Genomic DNA, 24828 nt, shown 5'->3' with positions numbered 1-24828 from the left:
TTTAAAAGTCCACTTTTAGAAATCCCCATTCCATCACCACAAAAATCAGAAGCAATATAAAGGGTTATGGCAGCTGAACATAGAAATTTCTGTTTCATAGATCATTACTCTATTGGGCCCTACAACACATTTATTATGTAGCAATGTAATGGAACACAACTGTGTGTGGATTGAACAAGAATGAAACAGCTGACAAATTTATCGAAATAATAAGTTTTAATAAGATTCATCTGAACAACAATTTTGCTTCAACACAAAACCATATTAATTATTGTCACATGTTAATAATATGACTTACATTTTCTTTGATACACATGAAACTTTTATGACTTAACATGAAGAGTTTGGATAAGAAAAACTTCTTAACTATTAACAAATACACTTCAAACTTTCTACATTAATTTTCTGCCAGTACTTAAAATGCTGATAGAAAGGCTTTAGGAAAAATATGTTAAGTACCACTCAGTAACGTTTCTGAATGTGGAATGATATATGGCAGTATCAGCCAAATAATGTGTGTGTATGTAACAGACTAGATTTATTTGAACAGTTTTTCACTTTTAAAATCTTATATCACTAGTATCACAATGTTTCTTTGGTTTCATTCATAAATATCACACTTGAAATCTCCCATAATACTTAATATCATTCATGAAAAATGAATTTTATTTAATATACATGAGTCAAACAAATTCAAAAAAGTAATTGTATCACCTGACAAAAATTCTGTTTATAGCTGTATCTAATAAAAAATTTTCATCATATAGCACTTACAGATCAATAATTAAAATAAACATGTGATAGTTAAAAAGTCATTGTTTCAAAATATTTAAAAAAAACTCTCCGAACTGTCCTTTAATATTTTGGAAACAAGAAATCTGGACTAACTACATATAGACAACACCAATTTAAAATCGTAGGTGGTTGACCACATGAACACTTAAAAAAAAATTAGAATATTGAACAACATTAAACACTGAACAAATCTTAGTACTGAAAATATAAAGCTTCGTTACTGCCACTTTCCAGAAATGTTGTTCTTTATTGAGGCTCTGGCAGGGCACACAATATATTATGAACTGGGATAGAAAGCAATCCTGCCAAGGTAATTCCAATAGCATCTGCAACACAAGTTATTCCCATAGAGAATTCTCTCTTGTCTTCTGGAATCTAGAAAAGAGAAAAAACATCAATTTTCATCACTCTATATCTTCATGACACTACCATTATGAAGTGGTGTGTGTTCTATATTTGACTGAGGGTTTATGAGCATCTATGTTACTTATTCTACAGTTATGTATCCCTAGAGAGGGATGACTTAGGCACTTACCCAAGGCCTTGCACTTGAGGAGACCATTAACCAGATATAAATTACTTGGGTCACAAGTTTGTAGGACACTGGCACTTCAAACTGAGAAAGTAAGATCTTCATTTTTTTTCCATGCTGAAGGAATTCATATGAACCAATTTGTTGGTCATAATTTCTGTGCATGCCTGGCCTTTCAGTGATTCTTCCATGGTGCATGTATTTAAGGGAGCTTTCAGACCAAAGCAGCAGGTGATAGGTGACACAACCAGTGACTCGGGGATTAATTACACACCTTCATTGTGTAATTGAAGCGAGATAGGCCTCTTTAGTCTAAAGCAAAACATTTATCATGCATGTGTGAACAACAGACCGAGATGACACAATGCACAGTATTGAGAAAACTGCCCAGAGGCATGCAAGTGACATGTGCAGCTTGTCATGTTCCTTGTCACCCATCACTCCTCTTAGGGTTTCCACATTTTGTGAAGTAAAACGAAGAACATTTTTACATCAAGATGATTGTTCATACTTTATTACATCTTTTTTATAACAACTTTCTACTGTAACTATAAAATGCAATAAAAAAGCACACTAAATCATCTGGATGCCACATGATACCGTGTAATGTAGTAGACACAAGTTTGAATCTGAGATGAAGCAACATGAGAGATGGTTTGTGTAGGTTTCTGATATTGACTTATTGGTCACTATCAACATTATCTGAGAATTAAATTTAGTGATGATTGTATTCAAGTTTGAAATACAGTACCATGACATCCAGTGAGCATGTTGTGACTTGCTATGCATATTTTTAACATTTTAAATTTTTGTTAAGGGTTTGTAAGAAAACCCAGGTATTTTTACTCTGAAAAGAAAATCCACCTGGTTGACCCTTTTATTATCTAAAGAAGAATTATTTGGGGAAGAGAGAACATATGTTAACCTTGGTGTATTCTGTAAATGAAGACCAAAAGAGTTTAGTCAAAATTTGTTTGTTTAAAGACCACATGCTCAGAAAGGCTCAACATGGCTGGATCCACAGTTTAAAGTGGGGTCCGAACAACTATGCAATGTGCCTCCAATGGGGATCAAACCCAGGACCTCTTGATTACAAGGCTTCAGCATTACCACTAATCATAATTCCAATTGACACGAAATATGAAATAACACATTGAAATGATAATTTTTCATGTTTCAGAAAGGTGAAACTCAAACAGGTGCCCTGTTTTGTCACGAAATGAACTGCAAAATGTGAAATGGACTCTTAAAACGAAATTTAGTGTTTATTTACCGACGCAACACTTTCTGAAGTTTGAATTATCCTGCAAGTTATGCAATTCACGGAAAATTTATTAATTTTGCTGTAAATATTTCAGAAGCAAAAATGACCCCTTTATAAACGAATAAACTTAATACTCTGTTAACTACATAAATGTACTATTAGAAGGGATATGTTTATTTTGTGTAATAAGTGCAGTGCAAATTTAGGATTATATTCACAATTTTCAAACCAAAATGTCATTTTTGCATACTGCTTTTGGTCCGATATTTCACCACAAAAATACCAGAACTTTATTTTATTTACAACTTTTGACCCTGAAATCAACTGTTTTTGTACCAAAATTTTGCTTTTTTATTTTCCAAAAATTTGTGCATCTATGTATTTATAATTATTTTAATTTTATTTATTCCAATGAATCTCTAAAGTTCATAAGTACTGAATTGGTAGTGATGGCAAGCTAACACAGGAACACGTACTTACAATTTACAACATAAATTGATTGTTAATTAAATTTCATACTATATATTATTACATTTCCATTACATAAGATATTGCCGTGTTAAAGACTGGTTGGTCTCTTGAATTCACAGGAATATAAAAAAAAAATACCTTTGGGGACAAGTAGAAAATGTATCCCCCTTCCGCCTCTCCTCAAAATGAACAATAAAAGACATAGTGAGAACAAAGGCATGCTATGTGGCTTTTTCAATGGGTCAAATATGATCTTAAAATAATTCAGTTCTTCAGTTAAAATTTCCAGTTTCCTTGGAGTTTCATAGTCCAGCACAATACATCACTCATAACAGGAGGATTTCCATTTATCAAAAGCAGTTATGCTAATTCAACAATATTTAAAAAAAGATACAGTAAACCTTAAGTTATGAGTAAAATAGGAATCAAATGCAGAATTTAAGATGTATTTTGTTACCCTTGGAAAATGTGTGATATGTTCCAAGTTTTTAGAAAATTCCAATTTGTTTAATTTACAATTCTTCTCTGTTTGCTTGATATGTTTTGTTAATTTAGAACTCGCAATGTTACCTGGTTCCTGTATATAACTAATGAAACTAATATCTAATTTTCAATAAAAACATAACTACCGTAAATATAATGCTGTTTAAATTTATTATTTATTCAAGTTCAAAGTAGCTGGTGTTATATACTTACACTGTACAAAATTTTATTGTATGTGTTAACATACGCAGCTCCTCCGAGCAAGCCTTCCCACAGGATTAAACCAAAAACAATCCATATCACTGGGATGTATTTGTAAATCACTTGAAACGTAAACATGCCCACATTTATTGCCTGAAAAAAAAAAATATTTAGAAACTTACAGATATAGTACATTCTACAAATTGCTTAAGGCTGACCTTCCACCAAATTATTATTATTATTGACATTAATGATGCAACTGATCTCACTTAATTGATATAGTTTATTTTACTATGCTTTTCTGCCACTTTGAGCTAATTGTGAAGACGAGGATGAGTGATGATACGATGAAATTGAATAAGGGACACTGACAAAGAACATCCACACCCAGGCCAGGATTCGATCCTAGGACCCCTGGCAACATAGTATACTGCTCTAACCACTCTGGCATGGAGGTCAGCTACCTCACTTGAGGATGAACTTGTGGCAAGCGTTACAATGCTACATATATTTTAAGCATTTCATTAAATATATTAACCTGTCACATGCAAAGAATAGTCCTTTTCTTTTACTCTGGAGTAACAAGCCTCCACAATCAAACAGAAGGCATTCAAGATTGATGCATAAAGCTAACAAGGAAATGTGTAAAATATGTTGCTGCACAGATAAGATTCCTCTGAATCTCTAGGCTTTCATGATAATGATAATGAGTCATGATTAGACGAAATTAATGAAAGGATGCTCACAAGGGAATGTCCATGCAAGACCTGAACACTGAATGTTAGGTGGCAAGATTTTGAGTCAAGTACTCAATGTTCCATCAAGGTGGAACATTTTATTTATGTTATTTAGTGCCACTTTTGACTAATCATGATGATGTAGAAGAGTGATATGATGAAATTGATTAACAGACACTCACAAAGAATGCCCAAGACAGGATTCGAACTCAGGACCTCTGGCAACATAGCTCCCTGTGCTAACCACTCTGCCTCACAGGCAGGTGGCAAAATATATAATCCATAAAATATATCACTGCTATGGGCTATAACTAAAGGAGATGCTGGCTTTCAAATGTCAAATGGAAACATGAATGAAACAAGACTAAAGCATATATAATGAATTAGATTATTATTTCCATTTGTCAAAGATGATAACAACAATTATCATGTAACATTTTAGAGTAGGCACATGACATAATTACCTGCCATACTGATAACACCCACAGACGGTCAATAGTGCAACAATTAACCGATGATCTAGACAAAAAGACTCCAATCTGGTATACAACTTGAAACCATCTGTACTGCTCTTGGTGGCTTATTGAAGTGTTATCAAAGTAGATCAGTTCAAACTAAATGAAGGAAGAAATAACGAAAATAAAAATATAAAACATGAAAAATACATCGTCACAGATAACAGGTTTGTAAAGTAAATTTAACAAGTGTAGAGGAATCAACATAAAATAAATTAGAGAAGGAAACATAGAAAAATTAGAAAGAAAAGCTAAAATATAATTTTAGTCAAATAAGTGTCTCCTGATTATACCTTGAATTTGCGAGGATGGTGATATCTTGAGAATTTTCATAATGCCATTTGCAACATTACATTTTTAATCACACACATTCCTACCAATCCATCTTCACCTTTCTTTCCTCTCTGAATGATTTACAAATTACTATGTTGTCTCAATGACAGTGGAGTTTGCGGCCAGCAGAAGAAGCAGTTGCCTGAACATCTTTTGCCTTCATCTGTTATGGTTTTACAAAAACTCCCACTGATGTTCAAATACACACTTACAGAAAAATGTGATCACGAGATGCAGTCACAATAAGAGAACCTCTAATTTTCTATTTGTCATATTCAAAGCAGAAATAGGAAAAGGACTCAACGAGTCTCTGATTTAACAATATTTTCTCAAGATTTTCCAGGTGACTGTAATAGATTTTACCTTAGTTTGAATTTTTGTTTTAAGTCCACTTTATGCACATATAGGCTAATTGGGACTAGACCTACAGTTTAAAGTGGGATCTGAACCAATATGTGCCTCCACTGGGTATCAAACCTAGGACCCCTTGATTACAAGATGATGGTGTTACCACTAAACCATTGGGGAGGCCCCTGATTTTGCCATACAAAAACAAACCATGTATCAAAACAAAAGTAGAGTACATGAATTACATGAAAAATAATTATGATAATTTATATTAATCTATAATATAAACACATTTTGCATGCAACTTACCAATCCCTGGTTGATGAAATATTCAAACAAGAAGACCGTTCCCAGAGCAAGCATGTAGTTAATTAGCGCTGGCACAGACTTAAGCTTGTCCACAAACTCAGAAAATATATTTCTACTCAAATCAGCACTTTCGGATGGAGGAGTGCCTGGTGGACTGCCTGCTGGACTGCATGGTGGACTGCCTGGTGGACTGCCTGGTGGACTGCCTGGTTGACTGCCTGGTGGTGTGGGTTCGGTTGATGTCTCCACATCGCTGGGCATTTCAGTTTTAATTTCAACGCTAGCTCCAATGGGAAGTTCAAGATAAATTTCCTTGCTGGAAGATTCAGTTTCAATGGTCAAGTGAGTAGCAGCACTACCAACAGTGCTAACGGCAGTACTGACGGCAGATTGAGGGCGCACTGCAGATGTACTTTTACTGGCAACCTTTCTTGGACCGCATACACCTTGTCCTTCTGGATGCTTAAGTAAGCACCAAAATCTATGGACAGAAAGAATATAAAAGATGAAGTTAAGTTGCAGTGTAACAAAATGTTGAAATACTGAATAAAGTCTAGCACCAAAAAAAAATCACTTGTAGGGAAAATATTAACAAAATAATATATTTTTCCTGTAAGGCCTTTTAATGTGCTTTTAAGTACATATCCATTAAGGTAAGAATTGACCTCTGTGGACTGAGCACATTTTTCCGATGGGGACTTTTTAGAAAACCCCACCTAAAAAACACCAAAAATGCACGTTTTTCCAGGAAACTTTTGCATCATCAAGATAGAAGTCATGATTAGTGAACAGATTGGGGTAGAATTCTGAAAACAATGCTTAATAGAGCTTCTAATACCTCCACTGAAGTAATGGCTCATTTTTATACAGATAATTTTCTGCATTTAGTGTTGATTATACTTCACGAAGGTTAGTGTTTTAAAAAGTTTGTTTCAAGTTGAGTTAATGCTCAAATAGGTTAATTGGGGATGATCCTACAGTTAAAGTGGGAACTAAACCTCTATGTTCATCTATGGATATCAAACCTGGTTTAATGGGTGATATTTAGTGGTTAATGTTGTGATCTCAGGATAACCACCGCTATGCTATTGAGGAGCTGAATGCACTCAGCATTGATAACAATAATTACTTGCTTGTTAGAATGATTGGCTGAAATTTCTACAAAGTGCATCCCCTATGTTTGCCATATTATGAGGTAATATACAGCTCCATGCTGGAAGAAACTAGGCACTGTCAACATATCAGTGTTTCAAGGGCAACACATCCTGTAGTGATAGCACAGAAAGACAATTCCACACATGTCAAATAGCAGCAGCAAAACCAGGCAGACTCTCTAGCTCAGTTGGTAGAGAAATGGCACAGTATGAAATGGATCCAGGTTCAAGTCCTGGTTCAGCCTGCCTTTTTCACTAAAGTTCCTACATACTTATTTTTCTTTAAAAATACATTTCACACAGGTAAGGTAAAAAAAGGTAAAAGGAGCTAAAGGTTGTAGGGTAGTGGCTATCGTTCAGGATTGTCAAACTGATGGTCGTAGGTTCAAACCCTTCCGGTGGCAGAAAATTTTCGTAAGTTTTAGACATATCCCATCGTGTTCATTGTCCACGCCGTGTGAAACGGAATGATTCCGTTTGAAATTAACGATGGGGGGAGGGGAAATATTGAATTACAAAATCTCCATTTCAACGAACCGAGAAGTGGAGAAAAATTGAATAAATATTAAAAATTACGTTCATTTTTTTTAGTGGTGTAATCGCAGGTAAAATCAAAGATTTTAACTTGCTCTGAACTCAGCCAAAAGGCATTTCGCACCGATCTAATATATTCTCCAATACATTTCAAAATTTTATTGAATGTTTCATGTCGATAATTTGACCAATGCATCCATTCTTGACGCTCAGAGGATATTTTCTGCAACTACCTCTTCTCTCCAGTTCCTTCTCCTTCTTCTCTCCCCTCTTTCTGTTATGCTTTTATCTCATATCGCCTTCCCTACTTTTCTTGCATCTTATCTCCATCCCACTCTTCTCCACTCCTCTTATCTCCTTTCCTGTCTTAGATTTCCGACTCCACTGCACTATTCTCTCTTTTTTCGTTCTTCTCCTTTTCTCTCCTTTACTCTACTCTCCACTTCCCTCTCTCATCTCCTCCTCTCCTCTCGTCTCGTTTTCCTTCTCTTTTCTCTTCTTTGTTCTTTTTTCCTCATCTCTCCTCGAATCTTTTTCCATTCTCCTCACTACATCTCCTCTCCTCGTCTATACTCTCTTTCTTCTCTCCTCCTTTCGCTTTCTCTTTCTCCTCTCCTTTGTAACCTTTCGTTTCCTCTCACCTCTTTTCCTTACTAGAAACTCATCAGCGATGAAATACTAGAAAAGCTATTTTTTTCTTTCAGAAATAATTTTGTCATTTGCGATATAATAGTGATATTTTTAATAATTTTATACAATAATACTTGTTTATATTTCTTTCGTGTATTTTATAAATATCTATTGTGCATGTGGCAACCCTGAAATTGAGCCTAACTCTGCACGCAACCCACCAACGGCTTGTGTAAATTGGGTTGCCTAGTTTAAAATGTCGTTGTCCTAAAACTTTTGAGAGACACTGTACCATCAAAAGGGCTTTGCACAAAACATGCATGTGCAATCAGAGCCATATTAATCGAATCATACTACCTATGCAAATAAGTTTAAAGATGGCAGCATCAAAATTAGTAAGTGCACCTAGCCTTCATTGTGAGGGAATAATATGTTTAAGTTGAGACCTGTGCAAACTTTCATTGCAGAGTGAGGGGGAGGGATTGTGGATGAGGGAAGTAAGATGCCAATTACATAACAAACCATATAAGCATACCAAATGGAAATGTTTTTTTAAAAAAAGTATCCACTTACGTGAATGCCATGATAACTTGAACAGACAGCATGAGAAGCAATGAATTCCTTGGTGAAATTCCTCCAGCCGTAAGCCAGGCATAGGACACAGCGCCTGCTATGCCTGCGCCACCAGTACCAGATGACCACGTGGAAATGACATTTCTAATTTCGGGAAAAAAGCAATTGTGTCTTAATAAATTAAATCAATGTGAAAGTAGCATGATTTGATCACAATAAAAGATGATGATGAACATGATGAAATGGAAGTTATAAAGCTATAATGTATGATATTAAGGTCTTTATTTCGCACGGAGGATAATCTGAATTAGATCTGTTCTAAATAGGACTGAACAATAGTCACACAAAGAAATCAAACATAAGACTTAACCCATAATGTATCATGAATTTCCACATAGTTAAAAAAGTCTTCCATTTGGAATATTAATTGAATATAGGATACTTCAAAAACTGATCAAATATTACACAAAAATGACATTGTTTCATCTTCTACTGCCCTGTAAAGAAGTTTTGTCTGTTATATGGAAACTTAATTCATCTGAGATACGAGGGCAATTCAGAATAAAACCTCAGTTTTGTTATCAATGACAGACACTCGTAGATTCAGAACTTTTATTATACACATTACAAAAGTACAATATTACATTATTTTTCAACATAATCACCATTCAAATTGAAGCACTTGTCATAACGTTTTACAAGGTTTGAAATTCCTTCTGCAAAAAAATTTCCCTCGTGGGAATGAAGCCACTCTCTACCAGCACCGTGCAGCGTATTGTCCTTGCCGAAGCGCAAGTGACGCAAGCCACTGTTTCATGTGCCTGAAGAGCAATTGTGTGACTCTGTTACTGTTGTGGACACGGGTGTCATTAGCTGGAACAATGTTGTATGTATTTGTTCGGTGCAAAATCTGAGCTATAGGGAGAATGATCATAAACATCCCAACGGAACTACTCCAAACGTTCTTGTGTGTGTCCATCAGTGTGCGGGCGAGCATTATTGTGAACCAAAACCACACCGTAAGTCAGCATCCCCCGACGCTTGTCAATTTCATTGCTGACTACAGATGGGCGCCCACTTCTTGCCACATCATGCACGTTAGTTAGTCCATCTTTAAACATACAACCATTCATGTATGACACCTTCACTCATCACGTTTGGTCCATAAACATTGCACAGTTCGCGATGAATCGCAGCTGCCGAAAGGTTTTTGCACACAGAAATTGTATTACTGCACGAACTTCACATTTGGCGGGATTTTTTATTGTAGCGTTCATTTTCAATTGTTGTAGCAGATGAGTCAACTGAAACACAACCTTCTCCTTTCACTTCTCACTGCCTGCTGAACTACTGCGCACAGCACCACAAGACTGACGTCGCTATCCCGAGCTATTTCACGCATATGCGCAAACGGAGTTTTTTTTCTGAATTGCCCTCGTACAATTAACTGATTTGTATAACAAAGGAGACTGAACCAGTAGCTTAGAAATGAACAACTTATTTTCAGATAGCGAAACAAATTATATTGTACATAAATATCATGTGAAATATATGAATTATTAAAAAATAATCACCTTTCAAAAAAGGCTGAGTAAGATAGAAAGGTGCCTTCTCCCAACCCAGAACCCAAAGCTGTGCAAACTACACCACAAATAGCAACCCATCGAGCAGATGACAACGCAACAAGCAAAAATCCAGCAGCTCCTAGGATGATGACCATGAGCACCCTTATGCTAGAAGAAAGAACAATATTTTAAGTAAAAAATTCTCAACCATATTTTTTGCAAACACTTGAACATAGAAGTTATGTTTCTTGACATACAGTGCTCAAAAAAAGTTTTGCATATTATGATTGCATGCGGTTTGAGTCGCGATATTCCCAAAAGGTATACAATGTTCATTATGTGAGCAATGCTCGAGACAGAAACCGACATAATGCCCCAAGTGAGTTCGATATTCAGCAGATAGAGGGCAGCCACATGATCCCTGAGCAGATTTGAAAGCAGCCCGATGGGAGGCATTGTCCGTGTCTTATCCGCACCAGATTCGAATTGTAACGCTGCTGCAAGAGGGATATGGCCAAGTAGACGTCAATGCCCGTGTTGGAGTGAGCCAAGGTGATGTCTCTTGAGTGTGGAAGAAGTTCAGGGAGACACAATAAGTTGCTAATCGACCAAGGACAGGGCAGCCACGCAAAACAACACTCAGGGAAGATCGGTACGTGGTGATTTCGGCACGTCATAGACCCATTGCAACTGCTACCAGATTGTGCCAAGATCTGCGGATAGCCTCAGGAGCGAATGTTTCCAATCAGACAGTGCGGAATCGACTTCATGAGGATGGATTGACGTCAAGAAGACTCATACCCAAGTTTCCTCTTAATCCACACCATAAGGGAGACCATGTAAGGTGGGCAACAATGCACAGTGAATGGAGTCAGGAACAGTGAGAGCACACGTACTTTACAGACGAGGTCACCATCAGTTTGCACCCATTAAGCAAAAGCATAAGGGTTTGGAGACTATCAGATGAGAGATTGAACGAGCCCCTCATCCAGGAACGTCACCAACAGCAGGCGGGCTCCATCATGTTTTGGGGTGGAATCATGTTTGGTCGATGTACGCCCCAAATTCCTCTCCAGGGTCACCTGACCGGTCTTATGTACAGAAACGCTATTCTCGAACCCATGGTAGCAGGTTTCTCTACAACTTTGGGGGATGGCTTCATGCTGGTGGATGATAACGCTCTACCACATCGAGCCAGAGTGATTCAAGAGTTCCTCGATGTGCATGGCATTCGACACATGGTGTGGCCGGCGTATTCACCAGATATGAACTGTGTGGAACATGCATGGGGACACCTGAAACCAGCAATTGTCAGCCGCGAAAATTCTCCTGTGAACAAGGTGCAATTGTGGGAGGCTGCCATTCAAGAGTGGGACAGTCTTCCTCAGGAGAAGTTGAATGATCTGTCCTTAGCATGCCCCGTCGTGTTCAAGCATGCTTTCGGGCTCGAGGTGGCTAAACACGGTACTGAACTCCCATCTGTTGATCCCAAGCATGCCTGTGAGACGTAGAGCATGGCTGCACTGTTTTCTTTCTGTTTGTATATCTCCCCTGTACTCTTGGATATGATTCCATGTATCTAGTACAATAAAATGATCATAAACCCTGAATATGCAAAACTTTTTTTGAGCACTGTATATACATATACAGGGTGGCTCAATAAGTCACTTAACACCCCCAGTACAACGACACTGACATGGAACGTGAAAATGGCGATGACCAATCGTTATCAGGCCAAGGGGGAACCACATTGACGTCACCTGCATGGTCGGCAGCCATCTTGATGTCTGCCATCTTGAATTCAACTTCAGAAATTTAAATGGGAAGGGGTCGTGCGACATATCAAAATGGGCTAGAATTTCACCAGGAAAACAACTATGACATTTGTTTTCACCTAACTTTAATTGTTGCAGAGTTAACAATACCACAAAGTTATGGCTCAATAAGTCACTTAACACCCCCAGTACAAGGCCACTGCAGCATGGGACGTGAAAATGGCGATGACCAATTGTTGCCTAGCCAAGGGGGAACCACATTGACGTCACCCGCATGGTCGGCAGCCATCTTGAATTCAACTTCAGAAATTTAAATGGGAAGGAGGTCGTGCGACATATCAAAATGGGCTAGAATTTCACCAGGAAAACAACTGTGACATTTGTTTTCACCTAACTTTAATTGTTGCAGAGTTAACAGTACCACAAAGTTATGGCTCAATAAGTCACTTAACACCCCCAGTACAAGGCCACTGCGGCATGGAACGTGAAAATGGCGATGACCAATCGTTGCCTGGCCAAGGGGGAACCACATTGACGTCACCCACATGGTCGGCAGCCATCTTGAATTCAACTTCAGAAATTTAAATGGGAAGGGGGTCGTGTGACATATCAAAATGGGCTAGAATTTCACCAGGAAAACAACTGTGACATTTGTTTTGACCTAACTTTAAATTTAAGGGTGATTTCTGCATGGGAGAGTGACACATCCTTTCCATTTTGCTTAAATGTTTAATGTTCAAATAATCGTTAGTATGTGATGATGTGCTATTTATTGTTAGACCAATCACTGAAAATGTCCAGATATTTACTTACCGGTATGTACATATCTTGTAGTATTGGTTGGCATGGGAATTACGATTGTGTTTTGTCTTTACATAAAAGTTTAAAAGAGTGATGATGTGAATTGATCATGTCAAGTAGCATATTTCCTTTTTCACTGATCTGAACGAAAATGCCACTAACACGTGAGGAACGGATTGCCATCATATTGATGTCAGGGGAGAGAAGTACGCGTGACATTGCCGCAGACTTCAATAACCGCAATCCTGCAAGACAACCGGTGTCACATGTGGCCGTCAGCCACAGCCGTCAGGGATCTGGCCCACTTGCGCACACGCATTGTGGATGCCTGTACTGCAATAACTCCTGAAGTTCTTCAGAATGTGGTAAGGTCATGGGAGAGACGTGTGTGTTGCGCAAGAGGGACGTCATATTGAGCATGTGTTATAACTTTGTGGTATTGTTAACTCTGCAACAATTAAAGTTAGGTGAAAACAAATGTCACAGTTGTTTTCCTGGTGAAATTCTAGCCCATTTTGATATGTCGCACGAGCCCCTTCCCATTTAAATTTCTGAAGTTGAATTCAAGATGGCGGACATCAAGATGGCTGCCGACCATGCGGGTGACGTCAATGTGGTTCCCCCTTGGCCTGATAACGATTGGTCATTGCCATTTTCACGTTCCATGCCGCAGTGGCGTTGTACTGGAGGTGTTAAGTGACTTATTGAGCCATAGCTTTGTGGTATTGTTAACTCTGCAACAATTAAAGTTAGGTGAAAACAAATGTCACAGTTGTTTTCCTGGTGAAATTCTAGCCCATTTTGATATGTCACACGACCCCCTTCCCATTTAAATTTCTGAAGTTGAATTCAAGATGGCTGCCGACCATGCGGGTGACGTCAATGTGGTTCCCCCTTGGACAGGCAACGATTGGTCATCGCCATTTTCACGTTCCATGCCGCAGTGGCCTTGTACTGGGGGTGTTAAGTGACTTATTGAGCCATAACTTTGTGGTATTGTTAACTCTGCAACAATTAAAGTTAGGTGAAAACAAATGTCACAGTTGTTTTCCTGGTGAAATTCTAGCCCATTTTGATATGTCGCACGACCCCTTCCCATTTAAATTTCTGAAGTTGAATTCAAGATGGCGGACATCAAGATGGTTGCCGACCATGCAGGTGAAGTCAATGTGGTTCCCCCTTGGCCTGATAACGATTGGTCATCGCCATTTTCACGTTCCATGCCGCAGTGGTGTTGTACTGGGGGTGTTAAGTGACTTATTGAGCCACCCTGTATAATAAACAAGAAGAAAACAATTACAATACAAATGACTTGCAATGATTGTGTTGTTTAGTGTTACCTGATTTTGGTGCTTTTTCCATCATGAAGAAACCATCTGCACAAATTAAAAATATGACAAATAGCCCCACATATTGTTTTATAAATCTGATCCTGGCAAAATATGTGCTCATAAAAAAAATACATATTCTCTCCCTTCTTTTGCAGTAGACATTTGTGAAGAAAATTCACTCAAACATTCTAACAAAACTCCTGAATTTTACTAATTATAGAATACTCTCAGTTCACAGTCTTTCCAAATTTCATCTCACATTCTACTGAAATACGCAATCTGCCTGTATGCCCCATATACTGAGAAAGAGATGTTTTTATCTCTCTGAAATGGAAACCTCTACTATACTGTTAAGTCCCGCACCATGGCCATGAGTTCTAAGGTGCAAGCTTTGGGCTATGGGAAAGCGCAAGTTCAAATCTTTTGGAGGAAGTGTTACAAATTTTCTGAGATTTCAGCCAGTGGTCATCCACCATGATGAGGAAATGTACAATAACCCAGTCAGAGAAAACCTACGATGAGAACTTGGGGTCGACCGACCACATGTTGCCCCAAAACTGGATGATCTAACAAGTCTGATGGGAGTGAGGCTGGCAGTCTGTAGGTAGGCACTGACCCTCACAGGCTGTTATACCATGGGTTATTATTATACTGTTAAACCTAAATCAGTTCTTCAGACATGTTATCTTCTTCTATGGCCTTTCGACCCATCTGCATCTTCCCTCAATTTTTATCTACTGAGTAGCTACAGCTTGCAATTTAAAATGTAGTTATTGTTTTTTACATGGTTGTTTTAATATTTTTAAAGATCTGCTTTACACATGTATGTCATATTTTCAGTCAGATACTTACTGCACTAGAAATGGGAGAAAAGGAGCTATCAACTTAATAGTAAGAGATGGAATCACATCAGCCAGCAGAATGGCACCAGTTGAGGTAGGGTTGCAGTCTCTTGAACCGTTGGTAACATTTTTAACAGTCTCCCCCTGCAACAAAAAAGGAAATCTGCTAATAAAATTGGTATTCTTTGTTTTCAGCATATCCTGGAATTTTTCAGTTATTTCTTAATTATCCTTTTCTATTTCATATCTACCACAGCCACTCAGTTTTCATAAGTTAAGGTTAACACCCACCGAGATGCCAGAAATGAGCCCCTCTGAATAGAAAATTACATGTGCCTTTCCAAGGGCAGTCAGTCCATATACTGTGCCATCATACTGCAATGCGGAACATTTTCCATGCTCATCTGTAGCGGGGCCGAGCATGACACTTCCTGGAGCTAAACAAAGACATGCGGAATTACAAAAGAGTACAAAATAAATATGTAAATAGTATCAAAACTGTTCAAACTTACGTGAGTGAATATATGTTAATCCGGGCGACGTTTCAGAGGTAAATACTTCCTCCTTATTCAGGTCTAACTAGAAGCCTAGACACCGGACATGGTGTCACGTGAAATAGTGTTAAATAGGAATATGGTTGAAGGAATTGGTAAAAAACACTTAAAAATCCTAGTTATTAAAATGGTAAAAATCCCTTTCCAGGTAAAACATTCTAAAAAATACTCATATTCAAAACTAAAAACCAGGTGCCCACATGGCAGCCGAGTAACTCCCGTCCAGCAGTAAGGTGAAGCGCATGGGTAATGGTCTACACGCACAGAGTTGGAGATTACCTCCTCCCCCACGGGACTGATTCCCCTCAACTGCAACGTCACCAATCCAATGAGAATTCACGTTCTTCCCCTACAACTCTCAAAACTTCAGCGGCGACATGAAAACCCAACTTAGCGTAATTTTTACCGACATTATCCCATTTTCTAAGGAAATGTATCCACCCCTCTAGACCGGTGTCAAAACCTCTAGTTAGACCTGAAGAAGGAGGAAGTATTTACCTCTGAAACGTCATCCGGATTAACATATACTCACTCACGTAAGTTTGGAAAGTTTTGATACTACTTACGTATTTATTTTGTATTCAATAGTGAGTAATACGCACTTTCTCATCATGTTATTACAAAAGAGAGCTTTTGGAGATGCGGCAAATGGAAAATTTGCACCCTAGAAACCTGCAGACATCTGGCACAGAAATTCTGCACTTCAGTTCCGTGTGTTTCACTGTAGTAGGTTTTACACCATTTGATTACAATAGAAGCAGACAGCAGAAGTTCTGTTGCTGCATTTCTCCTTGTCTTAGTGGGCATTAAGTTTTAAACAGGAGCTGAGAACTACCTGTTGTAAATCTCACATTCTTGTCTTGCAAACATGACTCGCACACACATGGAACTTGTAGCACGATACTATGGCAGAGGGTCTACCAATGCAACAGTCAATGATTTCTTGGAATCTCTTAGAATTTGCACTGAAGCGACAAGCAACACGTGCCACTTAGCATTTCACCAATGGAATGCAGGCTTGTGTAGCCTGTCATGCCATTATGGTGTGAAATGTTGCGGTTGATTGGCTCGTTCCCAAGCTACATGCATCATATGTTACTTGTTCCTTCGATCTGAAATCTCCTTAGGTGTCCTGTGCATATTCCCTGAAACAGGTTTCTTGCACCTGGACCATATAATTAGATGTGAATAATTTAAATTTTTGAAATGCAGTTTTAGGTCCTGAAATGTGCCTCTATCCTTTAGCATTTGAGCAAAATGGCTCCCCATCCTGTTCTGTGGAGACATTCAGTGTCAGCTCATACATATCCCATTCCACTTAGAATTCCATGCATGTATGGGGCCAAACTTATTCACTTTGGGAAAAAATACTCAATACCAAGATTTAGAAAATCACAAATACTTGGTAGAATAAAATATTACATAAAATAAATCAGTATTCACAGCAATTTTCTCACATGTCTCATGAAATAAAATGGATTCTCTAATGAATCAAAGAGGAAATTATGTATTCAGTGGTACTGATGTTAATCAAGGAAGATCTATGCCCTTTGCAAGATGGTCAATGATTTTTTAATGACTATATAATTAGATGTGAATAATTTAAATTTTTGAAATGCAGTTTTAGGTCCTGAAATGTGCCTCTATCCTTTAGCATTTGAGCAAAATGGCTCCCCATCCTGTTCTGTGGAGACATTCAGTGTCAGCTCATACATATCCCATTCCACTTATAATTCCATGCATGTATGGGGCCAAACTTATTCACTTTGGGAAAAAATACTCAATACCAAGATTTAGAAAATCACAAATACTTGGTAGAATAAAATATTACATAAAATAAATCAGTATTCACAGCAATTTTCTCACATGTCTCATGAAATAAAATGGATTCTCTAATGAATCAAAGAGGAAATTATGTATTCAGTGGTACTGATGTTAATCAAGGAAGATCTATGCCCTTTGCAAGATGGTCAATGATTTTTTAATGACCATATAATTAGATGTGAATAATTTAAATTTTTGAAATGCAGTTTTAGGTCCTGAAATGTGCCTCTATCCTTTAGCATTTGAGCAAAATGGCTCCCCATCCTGTTCTGTGGAGACATTCAGTGTCAGCTCATACATATCCCATTCCACTTATAATTCCATGCATGTATGGGGCCAAACTTATTCACTTTGGGAAAAAATACTCAATACCAAGATTTAGAAAATCACAAATACTTGGTAGAATAAAATATTACATAAAATAAATCAGTATTCACAGCAATTTTCTCACATGTCTCATGAAATAAAATGGATTCTCTAATGAATCAAAGAGGAAATTATGTATTCAGTGGTACTGATGTTAATCAAGGAAGATCTATGCCCTTTGCAAGATGGTCAATGATTTTTTAATGACCATATAATTAGATGTGAATAATTTAAATTTTTGAAATGCAGTTTTAGGTCCTGAAATGTGCCTCTATCCTTTAGCATTTGAGCAAAATGGCTCCCCATCCTGTTGTGTGGAGACATTCAGTGTCAGCTCATACATATCCCATTCCACTTAGAATTCCATGCATGTATGGGGCCAAACTTATTCACTTTGGGAAAAAATACTCAATACCAAGATTTAGAAAATCACAAATACTTGGTAGAATAAAATATTACATAAAATAAATCAGTATTCACAGCAATTTTCTCACATGTCTCATGAAATAAAATGGATTCTCTAATGAATCAAAGAGGAAATTATGTATTCAGTGGTACTGATGTTAATCAAGGAAGATCTATGCCCTTTGCAAGATGGTCAATGATTTTTTATGGTACAATTAAAAGGGTCATCTACTTGCCAATGTACACTACAATATAGATAACTTTCAGGTGATACAAGTTCTGTTTGTCATATAAAAATGTCTTCTTCTGTTCAATAATACACAGGGTAATTCAAAAGTCCAGTTACATAGGACAACTCCATTATTAGTGTACATAGCAAAACATGGGAAGAGGGGAAATTTGTTAACACTATGTGGGTTTCAATTTAAAGCATTGGGATTATTAACACATGCACAGCTGAGGCTGTACCCTGATATGAGACTCAATGGTAGCTGAAAATGCCCTGTGAATCATGAACTGATGATGATAATCATAGGCAAAGTAAAAAGTGTGAACACGTGACTTGTGCAGTCCCTTCCAACTGTCCACATCAACCCACAGAAAAGGAAAAACATGTACAAATGAAAATCTGGCTATATTACACTTGATACTGTTGGATGGTAAACTCTGTTGTTTCCTGCACTGAAGGAGAGACTGATGGATGTCTGTGACTGGCAGCACAGTCCAAGTTTCGTAAGTGTAGGATGGGGAGGGGCCTGCATTTGTCACATGTTCACATCTTATTTTGCCTCAAATTATGGTTAAGGTATTTTGGATAAAGATGGCAACATTTTTTTTTTTTTTTTTGCAACAATAATGGAGTTGTGTTGTCCTACGGGATGGGGCTCTTGAATCAGCCTGTACACTGGGAGAAGAAGGATGAATGAAAACATCACAATCCACAAATATATACATACGGCAGCATGAAAATCAGAACTCAGTATGTCGTGAGCAGCACTCAGCATAACAACATATCCATAGTTGTTGCAAAGACCCAGCAGCCAGTAGGCAAGCAGATTCCATTTGTTACGGGGGCCTTCTCCAGATGCTGCTGTCATGGTGCTGCTACCTGTAAGGGAAGACAAGTGATATAAAATATACCAATGCCAATAGTTCAAGTATTTAGTCAAAACCCGAATTCAATAATAAAAGCTTATGTGTGAAATGTGAAGTCAGGTGGTCACGAGTAGATTTACCTTAGAAAGAGAAATTAAACATTAAAAATGTTGCTTGTTTATGCACACATAGGCTAATTGTGACTGAGCCTATAATTTAAAGTGGGATCTGAACCACTGTACAATGTGCCTCCACTGGGGATTGAACGTGGGACTCCTTGATTATGGCAGAGGCCGAAATTATACATCTAATGAGTGTACCAGGGTTATTTACAAAATAAAGCAACATGGAAATATTGCCACTGCTGTGCTGGGCTCACAATGGCATGCATGCTTGCCAAGTTTGTTGATTCTTTGGAAAGGCATGAATGCCATTTGCAGACATTCAAGCAGCATTTAAACATTGTGATGTGTGTTTGTATTGTTTAACCCTTCATCGGTCACACCTGGAAAAGTAACACGATCAGTTGTGTTGTATCTGTGAAATACAGGTACAGTTTTATTACCATATCCATGATTAATTTTTAATTTTCACTTATTTTATTTTAGTCTTACATATAATGATTCTTAAGCATCTAAAAAATACTTCTTTAGCACTACATATGATATTTAATGTCACCTAACAAACATTTATATACATCACTCTGTTGTTCATCGTAATCATTATTACATTCCAGTTCAGTCTCCAAATCACCTTCTATATTCTCTACATTATCACAATCGCCAAGAGACCCATATCACTGATATCCTCATATTACCTGCATTCACCACACTGCTGCAGAGAATGGAACAAATGAGTTCAGTGTTTTTCCGGATCCTGACAGTCCTTTCTGCGAGCAAACTGTGATATCATTAACCCGACTGGAATCAGTCACTATGTATCTCCGAGATACAAAAAAAGCTTGCTAAGCCCAGACATGAAGGGTGCCAGGCAGAGACCGTGGTCATCTGTATTCAGACAAAGAGGAAAGAAGCTACCGACAAGCTTAGAACAGCATGCCTAATCATAAGCAATTTTATTTGCATGTGCCTTCGAGATACAGCATGACCAATGGAGGATAAAGAATATCGAGGAATCTGCTGCATGTGTAAAGCAGTCTGTAATCTGTTTCTTGAATGCAAGGAACATGAAACCAACTTAAATTTGTTAACTTTGTGAGATGTATGGAGAACATAACATGACTAATGCAATGGCATGGAAATGGGTGTGACTTCAATGAAGGATGTGGAAATGTGCATGATGATCCATGGAGTAGCTAACTGTCTGTGGTGCATACAATTGAAGAAAATATTAGAGAAAACAGACAACATTATATCACTTTCCTGTGTGATTAGCCATGGCTTTCATGTGCGGAACATTTTTTTCATCCCATTTCTATATGCTTCGGTGAGTAGGTTAAGCAGATCAGATTTTGGTGTTCATAGCACAATAATTAAGTTTCTACAGGCTCATCACTATTTATACTCTTTAAGTAAGGGTTGTTTGTCTTGAACCCACACTTTCCTTCATCTCCTGCATGTGTAAACAACATTTGTTTTGTAAGAAGAGTGCCTCCCTAATGGCATAGTGGTAACATCATCACCTTGTAATCATGATGTCCCAGGTTTGATACAAATTGGAGGCACATGGTGGTTCAGATTCCACTTTAAACTGTAGGCCTGGTTCCAATTAGTGTAGATATGCATAAAGTGGACATTAAACAAAAACTCAAGCACATGTGAGAGGAAATTTTTGGCAGAGGTGATCTACAAGCATGGTCACTTGCGCAATCTATACGGCTCAAGTTCCTTTTATTTTATTGAGATTTCATCATGCCATGTATGCAATTTTTACAATATTTATGTTGAAAAAAAGAATTAAAAAATTACCTTATGAAAGCATGCACGCTTCCCATGGACAATGTATTTTCCATTAACAAGCGACTGCATTTAGTGATTTTATTATAATGCTAAGAGAACCAAACCTGGCCTGCCTAACCTAACTACAAAAGCATACATTGAACAAAATCTTAAGGGTAAAATTTAAGTATACCCGAAACATATTTCTTCAATCTTACAGGAGAAAGTACTTACCGAAAAGAGTTTCTGTATACTCTACGAAGGTTTCGGAAGTGTTTTTTCCCCCTTGGTGAATGAATTTTCGTGGAAAACCATATATTTTTCAACATTAATGTCTCTCCGATGCACGAAACCTGTTCCATTGATGTCCTTCTACTACGTGAACAAAATTTTGCATGCGCTTGATGACATGACAACAACCGGTCAGTGTTTCCAAACACACGATTTTCCTACTGTGTATAATGTAAATGAACGTGCATGTAACTGTGGGGCTATCCGTGAATGGTCCGTGGGGCTATTTATGAATGTTTTTAACAATTTTGAAGATGACAATTTGAACTATGTTTACCGAACCTAACCTTGCCGTGCATGGTTTGTTGGGCTATTTATGAATGGTTCATGGGGCTATTTATGAATGTTTTTAACAATTTTCAAGATGACAATTTTAACTATGTTTGTCTAACCTAACCGAACCTTGCCATGCATGGTTCGTGGGGTTTTCAAAACTGGAAAAAAAAATACAAAATCAGTAACATGAAAGTAGGTATTTTTCGATGAAGAAGGTTGTGCAACACTGCATAACCACCAATCATCGACAATGCTAGTCAAGATTTCTCCGCCATATTGTGTGTAACGCAAATGAAAACGAACAAACAAGAATTACTCGATATGTTGAAAATTGAGATTATTTGCATGAAAAAAAACAACTAAATGGCACCTTCAAGAAAATAAAGGAATTCCAGACATTTCGGGGATACTTAACATTTAATAATCTTAAGTAATCGCTAAAACTCAGCAGTATGCGTTAACAGAAGTAAATCAAAATCAAACCATGTGAAAATTGCATAAGCAAAAAAAAAGGAACTTGGGCCATACAATTTAGTTTCCCCAAACTTCAAACTTCCATCCACAATCATTTCCAGTATTATAAATATTGAAGTATTTTCTCTATCCTAGATATTTAAGTATCTGAATATTTTCCTTTACAACTTGCAAAAATCATTATACAATTGGAGCAATAGTAAGTTTGAAAGTAGTATCTTACTAGAGCATCACAACAGCTGTCACCTCAGAAAAAAAATATGCACATTTCAGGCTTCCAAATGTTCTAAACATGTGAGAAACACCACTGCTCCCAAAAGTACAGGTGTGGTGGTTGATCAGTAGATACAGTAGTTCCAATAAATATATTTAGTGACAGGTGACATCATAACATGTTATTTCAGTACTATTATCTTGCTTTAATTTGAAATATGTTGCATCTTTTACAAATGGTTCAGCCCTACTCAGAAAAATCTCTTGCCTACACACCCATGACTACAATATTTTAGATGATTTTGCACACTGTACAGAAAAAAGAAAAGCATTCACAGGATTAGAAAGTAGTATGAAAATATCATAGAAGCTTTGAAGATTTCGAGGTAGTCCTTTTTATTCTTTATTTATGAGTGAAGTTCTGTCCTCAAGTACAGGTTTTTCGTTTGTTTTTGCATGCATTTTATGTTCAATATCCTACAGGAAAAAGGAAGTAGAAAAAATTCAAGCAACCAAATCTAACTGACCTAACTCACTCAAAACATTATCAAAAATTCCTACTCTATTTAGTTTAACCTACTACAATACCATATAACATTCAGTAGTTGAACCCATCTTACTTTCACAGGATGATTTTTATTACAACTATCGAACCTCACACTGCATAAAATTAAGTCACTGTAAATGGTGGATAATTTTAGTACACGCTCATTTTAATCAACCATATCTCAATTTCAACCCACTGTAAAAGTAAAAGTGTTAAAAAAGTAGGTACCAGTTTCATAGATCGGAGACACATTAAAATCGCATATTCGCATGGTTCGTAGTTACCAATTGTGTATTGCGGAACATAGTTCAAGGTGCCATTATGCTTTTTACACGAAAACAAACACAATTTTTCACATTCTGAGTGCTTTTTTTTTTATTCATTTCTTCGCTTCCAGAACACACAATATGGCAGGCATATCTTGAGTCACATTGTATGCAGTGTTTCAACCTTCTTCACTGAAAAATACCTACTACCGTGTTTGTCACCAGTGGAAATTATAACTATGCACGGGTAGCTGATGGATAGCCCCACGAACCATTATGCACGGTAGCTGACCGATAACCCCATGAAACATTCACGGATAGCCCCACGAACCATTTCCGGTAAGGTTAGGTTAGGTCTGGTTGTTAGGCAAGCATAGTAAACAAAAGGGGGTTGAAATACTGACATGGACTTACATCATCAAACGGTTGTCGTAGGGCAAGGAAATGAAAGCAATGCCAATTGTGCATTGGTGAGATATTCCTCTTGAAAAATACATGCTTTCCCGGTCAAATATATTCCACGGTGAAAGAAAATACCTCGACGAACGTTGTAAACCTTGGAGAAACTCATTTCCGTAAGTAGTTTCTTGTGTAAAATTGAAGAAATGTGTCTCCGATGTATGAAACTGTTATTGTATTCTCAAAAAAGTTATGTTTATGGTATAACCATAAAGCATCAAAGTATGGATAGGCTTGCAACATACAATTGCCGGGTTTCAATCGAAGAATAGGTTAACATTAGTTTGTGTTAGCATTATATTTTGTTTTACCCTACGAATTCTATGTAATTGTTTTTGCTATTGGTATGAAATATTTGTATTTTCAAGAATTACTAATACAATACGCGAGAAACCACAACGGCTTAGTTTCATATGCAATGGCCTTTTCCATTTGTAAATTCATACTCAGTTTTCATTTTCAAAATAGTATTACGGGCAAAAAAACAGTTCGTTTGTTTAAAGTTACCATTACTTAACTAACTTACCATAATGCAAGAATTCAAGCATTGTCACTTATATTTGTTTATGTGGGCATTAGTTACTCTTCTTAGTCAGCTTCTCTTTAAAGCTCTTCACAGACTACCACCATTCAGTTACATAAAATCGGTATTAAAAAGAGTGATTTGAGGTTGGAACGTAAGCTCACTTCACGTCTTTTGAAAGCGGCCGCGTTGTATCCAATGTCAGAGAGCAGCCAATGTTGTCGTCACAATTTCCCTTTTAAAGGTGAAATATTTCCCTTTTTCTTCCAATGTATCTCGTTTCATCCAAAATTTCCCTTCATCTTAGAAAAACCACTGGAAAAACTGATATCGCTATCACAACTTCATAATTTTTTATTATTGTCTCTGACATTACGATTTAGTAGTAATAATAATAATAATAGAACTATTACTATTATTTCCACTTGTTCACAGAACAATTCG

The 24828-nt window shown here is 37.3% G+C and overlaps 1 protein-coding gene across 1 annotated transcript; it reads right to left on the bottom strand.

Annotated features, from left to right (window-relative positions):
- Positions 1-233: 233 nt before the first annotated feature.
- Positions 234-24567, bottom strand: LOC145980861 (battenin-like). Its single transcript, XM_083113946.1, has 9 exons — positions 24388-24567; positions 19299-19450; positions 15204-15337; positions 10454-10612; positions 8880-9023; positions 5989-6469; positions 4948-5097; positions 3759-3899; positions 234-1170 (listed from the first exon to the last, which is right to left on the bottom strand). Exons 1-9 carry the CDS (start codon positions 24407-24409, stop codon positions 1042-1044), a joined length of 1512 nt encoding a protein of 503 aa, XP_082970072.1. The 5' UTR covers positions 24410-24567; the 3' UTR covers positions 234-1041.
- Between the last annotated feature and the right edge of the window lie 261 nt (positions 24568-24828).

This window comes from Lepisma saccharinum, chromosome 2 (genome assembly GCF_977018435.1).
Source record: "Lepisma saccharinum chromosome 2, izLepSacc3.1, whole genome shotgun sequence".
Taxonomy (NCBI): domain Eukaryota; kingdom Metazoa; phylum Arthropoda; class Insecta; order Zygentoma; family Lepismatidae; genus Lepisma; species Lepisma saccharinum.
This window is presented reverse-complemented; position numbering and strand designations above follow the sequence as displayed.

What these genes read in the sequence shown, in the direction of transcription:
- LOC145980861 (XM_083113946.1), bottom strand. Translation starts at nt 24,409, where the DNA reads ATGCTTGAATTCTTGCATTATG. An exon ending in TTTCTCCCATTTCTAGTGCA is followed by an intron (nt 10,613 to 15,203) that starts GTAAGTATCTGA and finishes TCTTTCTTCTAG; the next exon opens with CATAAGGGTGCTCATGGTCA. An exon ending in ATTTCATCAACCAGGGATTG is followed by an intron (nt 5,098 to 5,988) that starts GTAAGTTGCATG and finishes TCCTTCATTTAG; the next exon opens with TTTGAACTGATCTACTTTGA.